Raw genomic sequence first — 8,850 nt, forward strand, 5'->3', positions numbered from 1 at the left:
TGCAAATAAATTTTCAGAAACATTCAGGAGATGGGTTTCAACCAGTTGTGTGTGTACTTATCACACTTTGGAGGGAACACACACACACGGATGCGGTGTGTTACTGGCATGACTGGTTCAGAGTGTGGCATTATGAATACAGCTTCTGGAATGCAGCGGTCTGCAGCATTCGGAATCAGCTGCCTCTGCGAACACAGTGAGACTCCCTGCAGCAAGCGACGCGGTCTAAAGCCTTCACCACTGGGCTATGGAGGTCGTACCTACACCTCCGCTTGACCCGGCCTATTGGAAAGAGTGCGAGAATGCGATCAACCAGGAAATCAACCAGGAGTTTGCCGCCTCGTACACCTTCCTCGGTATGGCTTCACATTTCAACAGCATAGACGTTGGACTAACGAACTTCGCAGCCTATTTTCTGCGCATGTCCATCTGCGCCCTCGAGTATGTACAGAATCTGATGAAGGTGCAGATCGAGCGCGGGGGCCAAATCCACCTGGACACCTTGACGCCAGTGGAGCAGGACTGGAGCAGTGCGGTCCATGCCCTGGAGTACTGCAGTCTACTCAAAGAAGACAGCTTAGTGGACCTCATGTGTCTGTACGTTTCGGCCCGAGAGCAGGGTGACTCAATGCTGCATGACTTCCTCGAAAACTACCTTCTGCACCACCTCATAAAGGATATCTTGGTGCTCCGCGATCACCTGGTCAAACTGCACAGTTTACAAGGTGAGCCAGTTTGCCTGGCTGAGTACGACCTCGAGGACTTGGATGACAACGACCAGCAGTAACGCCCCGTAGAGACAGACAGCCCACCAGGTCCTGTTAAGGCGTAAGCAGGCTGAAGGCAAAACAGGTTCACTTTTGGGACTTTTCCCTTCCCCGTCCAATATCCCTTCCAATAAAGTGATTTAGTTCCAGAATTAAACAAAGTCTCCTGGTCAGTCTTGTGTTTGCAATAATCCCGACTTGAAGAACAGGGAAAATCCCTTCATAGGTGTCCGGGAGTGGACGCCCCAGCCACCTAGGCCCCGAGGTAATGCATCTCTGAATATCCATGGTTTGAAGAAGAGAAAGTGTATTTCAGGGGGGCCTGGTAATCATAAAATAAATCTTCCGCTTATAACTAAGTTGGAGTGGGGTGTGCAGGTCCATCATTTGAGTGACTGAACAAGAATGCATGTGATAGAATTAGAAAATTATCCAATGGAATTCATGATAGTTTTGGTCTGGGGGATGTCAGGGTGAAGGGAGTGCAATTGGGGTGAGATTAAAATAAAACTAAAACTCATGGTTGACGACACATAGTGCCCCTATAACAGCAGGGAAGAGCTGCTCCTGTGAGTCCCTCAGGCTTCAAATCTGGGATTAGAAAGCCTCCGTCTTTCTCCTGCTGAGCCTCTGGGGGTTTCAAACTGATAACCCTGTGGTGAGCAGCCCAACTTTGACCACTACACCAGCAGGGCTCCTTGAGATTGAAATACAGGTGACTGGCCTAAAATGTGTTCACTAAAAATGTAAAAATAGGAGTTAACTTGGAGAAAGTTAGAAAAAATGTTCAACTATGTACAGATATTTAATTGATCAAGTCCTGTTTATATTGACTGTAGGATTAGTGATAAAAAAAACCAATGAAATGTTGAAAAGCAATAAAGCACCTTAAGCAATCACTGGTCTATGCCAGGAAATTTGACAAACAGCTACTTGGTCAACTGAATGGAAGAGATGGATCTTCCTAACCTTTCCAAAGAAAGGTGACCAAGCAGAATGCTCAATAATAGAAAACAGTATTATTGTGTTACTCTGGGTTGACTAGTGAAACAACTTAATAGACACTCATATATGTAAAAGCAAGAGCTTTATATACAAGAGCAATTGTCCATTAAAAAATCATCACGCCCAGTCCAATTCAAGTTCATGTCTGCTATTAGCCCATTCGTCCAGTACCATTCTATAAATTCCCACTCAGCCTCACATAACACATGCAATGATGCCAAATGCAGGAAGATCACAGTCCACTGGGGCGAAAGTCTTGTGGATCCAGGGGGGTAGTGGCATCTCAACACTGGCAGGGTTTCCATGTGGTTCCTTCAGGTCCAGGGCTGTAGTGTAGCTCCATGTGTCTTGTCAGAAAGCATGTCTCACAGGGAGTGAATCTTTCTCCTGCCTCCTGGGAGGTATTTATTTCCTTTGCAGCTCCAAATGAGGTCATCAAGCTGTAAACTCCACCCCTTCCCTCTCAACACTCAAATTGACAACAGATTTTGTAACTACCACAATCATTAATATCACATGCATATAAAATTTTACCAAAGATGATCTAAACAGTTGCACCATTACATTGACAGGGAATTGCCGTAGATTCATACTGGATTCAGAAGAGGACGTGCAACCAGGCATATAATTGCTTATATTAGCTAGGAATTTTAAGTATCAATTAATCTACCACTAACATTGAAGGGTGAAGGAGAGAGTATCCTGGAACCCAGTACATAATGGAATTGTAGTAAAAGCCCACCCAAGTGAAGCTGTGGTCTTAAGCTGTGGTAAATGTAGTCACTGCCAACCTCAAGTCTCTTGGGAGATAAACCCTTAGAGATATATACCCTCTCCGTCTTCTTACCCTCTAAGCTCTTAAGTAGTATCCATTAGTCAAAGTCAGCATGAAGACCCACAGGGCAAAAGAGATGGGTTGATGAAACCTTTAAAGATCAGTCTCTTGGGGTAACAGAGCAGAACTAGGTCTAGGTGGTACATGTGGAGGCAAAATGAGAGACCATCTAGCACAATCAGAATGCCTAAGTCTCTTCAGAGTAAGTCTAGACAGCCTTTATAGTGTCTCCATTTTGCTTTCTGTTTAATTCTTTCAACACAACCCTTTAAAAAATAATTTTATTGGGGGTGTATACAACTCTTATCACAATCCATACATACATCCTTTGCGTCAAGCACATTTGTACATTTGTTGCCATAGTCGTTTTCTTTCTACTTGTGCCCTTGATATCAGTTCTACATTTTCCCCTTCCCTTCCCCACCCTCCCTCCTTCATGCACCCTTGTTAATTTATAAATTATTATTTCATGTCTTTCACTGACCTGTGTCTCCATTCACCCACTTTTCTGTTGCTGTTCTGTGGGAGAGGGTTAAATACAGTTCTCCCTTTCTACCCCACCTCCCCCTTCCCTTCTTGGTATCACTCCTCTCAAAATTGATCCTGAGGGGTCTATCTGTCCTGGATGCCTTGTGTTTCCAGGTCTTATCTGTACCTGTGTACATGCTCTGTTCTATCTGGATTTGTAAGTTAGAATTGGCGTCATGATAGCAGGGTGGGGAGAAGCATTAAAGAACTAGAGGAAAGTCATATGTTTTGTCGATACTATACCCTGATTGGCTTGTCTCCTCCTTGTGACTCTTCTGTAGGGGGATGTCCAATTGTCTACAGATGGGCTTTGGATCTCCACACTTCCCCTCATTCACAATGATATGATTTTTTTATTCTGTGTCTTTGATGCCTGATTACCTGATCCTATGGACACCTCATGATCACATCAGCTGGTATGCTTCTTCCATGTGGACTTTGTTTTTTCTCAGCTAGATGGACACTTGTGTACCTGCAAGCCTTTAAGACCCCAGATGCTATATCTTTTGATATCGGGCACCATCAGCTTTCTTCACATTTTCTTACCCCCCGTTTGTCTTCAGTAATTGTATCAGAGAGGTGAGCACACAATGATATGATTTTTTGCTCTTTGATGCCTGATAACTGATCCCTTCTACACCTCGTGATCACAAAGGCTGCTGTGCCCCTTCCATGTGGGCTTTGTTGATTCTGAGCTAGATGGCTCCTTATTTACTTTCAAGTCTTTAAGATCCTAGATGCTATATCTTTGGATAGCCAGGTTCCACCAGTTTTCCTCACTACATTTGCTTATTCACCTGCTTTGTCTTCAGTGATCGTGTCAGAAAGGTGAGAATCAAGGAATGCCAGTTTAATAGAACAAGGTATTCTTTCATTGAGGGTTTACTTTAGTGGAGGCCCAATGTCCTTCTGCTACTTTACTACTAAACCTATAAATATATGCACATAAATCTATTTCCCCATCCTCATATATAAATATATTTACATATGTACATGCCTTTATTTAGACCTCTATAAATGCCCTTTGCCTCCTAGCTCTTTCCTCTATTTCCTTTTACTTTCCTCTTATCCCACTATCATGCTCAGCCTTCATTTGGGTTACAGTAATTCCTCTCAGTGACATTACACTTGATCACACCCTACCATGCCTCCTGCACTCTCCTGACCACTGATTTGGATCACTTGTTGTTCCCTTGTCCCTGGGTTTGTTAACACCCCTTCCTTCCCTCCTCCACCCCGCCCCCCCCAACCACTCCCTCTACCATGCCTTGCCTCCCGGAACTGATGGTCGCATTGTTTTCTCCTCCAGATTGTTCATCAGCCTATCTTATTTAGACAGATTTATCAGGTCTTCTTTCACTGGTGTTCTATGCATCAAATGTGTTATTGACATATATTTGTTATGCTATTGACATATATTGCTACATATAGGGGAAAAAACTATTACAGGGTGTAAAAAGCGTTCCTGGCATGTAATGAGGGCAAGGGAGGAGAAAAAGAGGAGCTCATATCAAAGAGTTCAAGAAGAAATATTTTCAAACTGATTCAAAATTGTACAATACTGCTTGATATGAATGTTATATCTGTAATAGCCCTCAATGATTAATTTTTTAAAATCTGTCATTGAAATATTCTGGAAATTCAGTTATGATAGTTTCTAGATCATATTTTGCCACTGGTCGACGCATTTAAATTTTCTTCAGGTTTATCCTGAAATTACATATGAGCGATCGATGGTCTCTTCCACAGTTGGCCCTGGCCTGTTTTTTAGCCCTTGATGTTGACCTTTTCCATCATGTCTTCCCACAGATGTAATCAATTTGATTTTTCTGTATTCCATCTTAGTAAGTCCAATATTTAGTGCTGTTGAAAAAAGTTATTTGCTATGAGCAAGGTGTTGGTTTTGCAATATTCTATCTTGGAATATCCAGCTTCATTTCTATCACCAAGTCCATATTTTCCAGTTACTCTTCCTTCCTCTTTGTGTCCAAATTTTGCATTAGAATCACCAATAACTATCAATGAATCTTGATTGTAAACTTGATCACCTTTTGACTGAGGTAATTGGTATAATTCTTTAATTTCAATATCACTAGCTTTGTGGTTGGTAGGTAAATTTGAATTAATATTAGTATTGATTGGTTTTTCCATGAAGGCAGATAGATATAACATTATCACAGACAGCACTGTACTTCATGATGGATTTTACAATGTCCTTTTGAACAATGAATACCACGCTCTTCCTCTGAAATGTATACGTCCCCAGGATTTTTTTATTCTCAGCATTGTAAATCTTATGATTTTCTTTAAAATGGCCAATACCAGTTAATTTCAGCTTGCAAAAATTGATCTTCCTACATTCCATTTCATTTTGACCATTAACAATTTTCCCTGAATTCAAACTTTGCATATATTTGATAGTATCATTAATTTAGTCAATGGCATAGAATTTTAAAACTGTTTAGAAAAGGAACTTATATATGTCAAGCCAGCTGTTTCTTACTGCAATACATAAATTGCTGATATGTATAGTTTAAACGCTTTAGTGATTGGACATTGTTTACACAAACAATAATGGCTGAAGATAGAGCAAAACTTACAATAATACTCATTCATAAAGGCAGAATCATGCCCAACAGGGTAACATATGTCATAAAGAAGAAGAGAGCATAAAAATAGTAAAGATATGGTAGCGCCAGACCATCATTCATTAGGCACCCTTAAAACAAGAGATCCGATCCAAAGTCCAATGACATCCAACCCCATAACCTTGGGATAACAGTCATCTTCTCTCTTCTCACACTGTAACATTTCAGCCTTAAGTCCAAGAAAGTGTATCAGTCACTTAAGTCTGCTACAGGTGAGTTTAAGTTAAAGCCCAGTTCCTTTAGAGGAATTTCCAAATTGTATACTTTTTGTGTAGCCTAAAAAAAATGTGCACCTGGAAAGGACACTGTCTAAAAACCTAGTTGTCTATAGCATTCAGCCAGAGACACAAAAGGCTGTATAGAAACTATGTCAAAAGTATCTAATTAGGTAACATAATACCAGACACATTTTCCCCTGGGGTTATATAGTAGTATTGTTAAGCATTTGTCCCCAATAGCATATTGTCCCACCCAGCTTACCCACCAACAGAATTATAATTACCTTGTCTGAAACTGATAATGAGGGAAAATGCTTGACATTGCCTTTATGGTTCCCCAAGGGTCAGAATCTGCCTGATACTATATGCTTAATTATATAATACATATAATACCCAGAAATATGAGTAGGAAAACCCACCAAGTGAACTTAACTTTACATTAAGCACACCGGTTTCAAGTTAAAGGAACTAATATGCTCTTTTGGACTTAAACATATAACCCTGTAGGAAAAGAAGAGGAACACTGTTACCCTATAATCATGACATCGGAGGTCACTGGACTGCAGTTGAGAACTCCTCTTTTTGCAGTTACCCAATAGTAGGCAAAATAAGACTACCATACATTTGTCACTTTCTTATTTTCTTAGCTCTGTAGACATAGTTCTGCCATATTGGATGAGTGTTAATTACCTTTGTATCCTGTGTTTAACCCTGTTTTTTTCTTTTTGTTTTTAAACAGGATTTAATCACTTAAGTTTTTAAGATGTGTAATTGAATATCTCATGTAATTTAACCTAAAAAGCTTCCCCATAATCCAAAATTCCCAATATCTCAACAATATTCTAAATTCTCTATCAGGGTCGAACATAATGATACTATTTTTAAAATTATGAAAGACCCCATGGAGGTCACTTATTTTATTCCTCAAAAAGCAAAACAAAACCAAAAAAAACCTGACAATGTTCCCACTTAAGTGGAACAGGAATATATATACAGCTTAAAGAAAGATGTTGCTTTCTACTCCTGTAAAGAGTTACAGTCTCAGAAATCCACAGAGGCAGTGGTGTCCTGTCCTATAGGGTTTCTAGGAGTAGGAATCAACTTGAGGGCAGTTACTGAGAGATATTAGAATGGATTTTGACCATACTCAACTATCAGCCCTAACCTAAAAACGATCAGCTCTTATGTTGCTGTCCCTCTCAATATTTACCCTTGTGAAGGAATCATTGAAGATAAGTATCTATAGCAAAGTGTGGTGAGGAAATCAGATTGTGCCAGGGTATCACAAAATATATTGCGTGAGGTATTAAAAGTTTGTCTTAAAACAAGTAGCCATCTCCTTGAGATGCAAGTACATCCACATGGAAAAGCCCATCTGCCTGTGTGATCCAAGTATTATAAATCAAAAAATCCAAAATCAATGGAGGGACATATACTGGGTCTTAAATTCTGAGCACCCATTTTGCAGAAAGTCATGGATGAAAGTAAAAGCACAAAATGCATTTGCAGAAGTCCCATGAGGTATAAGCCTCCATTAAATCCCTTCAGAACATTTACCAGAGATGAGAAAAGCCCTGCTCACCGAGAGAACACATGAGAAAGTGAATTATCCTGCTCAAACAATTCAAGAATATAGAACAAGAAATGAAGGACCTGATTTCACTTTATGAAATAAACATAGTTCTGATACTAAAACCAGGCAAGGACATTAATAAAAAGGTAATTAGCGACTAAACTATTACTCTTGTACAGATAGATATACAATCGTTTTGTTTTTTGTTTGAGATGAACTTGCTTGTTATTAAAGACTCCAAGTTCATTCGGATTTTAATTTTCCTTCTCTTTTTTCTAAGCCACTCAAGAAAACTCACTATTTACATTTTAGGGATAAGTAATAATTTCAAGGGATTTTAAAACATTGTTATAGAAACATATTATATATATGTAATTACACATGCTATCTCAAAAAATGAAATCAACAATAATATTATATTATACTCTGCATATATGCACTTTTTTCTTTAGAAAAACATTTCTTTCAACTCTAGGTAGGTAAACTTTTGAGATGGAAGAGCCAATACTTTCCCTCTCAATAATTTAAAAATTACGTGGGAGCCATAAATATGCTTTATCAAACAAGCATATTCAACATCTTAAATAACATCCTTTCAATTTTTCAACCTTAATTCACAGCCGCATGTATGTATCAAAAGAGCCACATATGTCTAATGAGCCACAGATTTCAACAGTATACAAAATTAATAAATCTTTAATTTCATAGGCTTGGTTCTCTAAGAAAGCAAAAAAAATGGCACTCCCTTGAGTATACATAGAAATTTATATCAAGGAAATGGCTCATATCAATATAGAAGCAGGGAAATGCAAATCTAAGCAGGATACAAATCCATGGGTCAGAGATCATAGCAGATATTACTGTTGATATAATGATAGAAGCTTCACCTGATTTGCATAGGATTGTCCGGGAGAACACAAGCTGATCATTTCAAAACAGGATGCATACAAGGTCACCAGGTCAGATTTGTTGATGGAGAGACAATGAATCCAGGGTCAAAAGATCACCTGATAGGTCCCCAACTCAAATCCAAAGATCCAGAGGTCAATGGACCAGATGCAAGATCCATACCCCTTAGAAAACAAATGTTCCACTTACATTACAAGCAGGCCATATGGCTGAGGCAATTAATTATTATAGTCCACTATACCCTTGATCATTATGTAAGCTTAAAACAGATGGACTGTGATAACATTGTGCTAGGTCAGGTCATAAATGATCACTAAGTGCTAACTACCACACCTTTGAGAATCCTGATCCAACTAGGTACACACAA

At 39.3% G+C, this 8,850-nt stretch overlaps 1 protein-coding gene across 1 annotated transcript; it reads left to right on the forward strand.

Annotated features, from left to right (window-relative positions):
• Positions 1 to 247: 247 nt before the first annotated feature.
• On the forward strand, positions 248 to 787 carry LOC142433301 (ferritin, mitochondrial-like). Its single transcript, XM_075538354.1, has one exon. The coding sequence runs from the start codon at positions 248 to 250 to the stop codon at positions 785 to 787; it is 540 nt and encodes a 179-aa protein (XP_075394469.1).
• The last annotated feature ends 8,063 nt before the right edge of the window (positions 788 to 8,850 follow it).

Source organism: Tenrec ecaudatus, chromosome X (assembly GCF_050624435.1).
Source record: "Tenrec ecaudatus isolate mTenEca1 chromosome X, mTenEca1.hap1, whole genome shotgun sequence".
Lineage (NCBI taxonomy): Eukaryota > Metazoa > Chordata > Mammalia > Afrosoricida > Tenrecidae > Tenrec > Tenrec ecaudatus.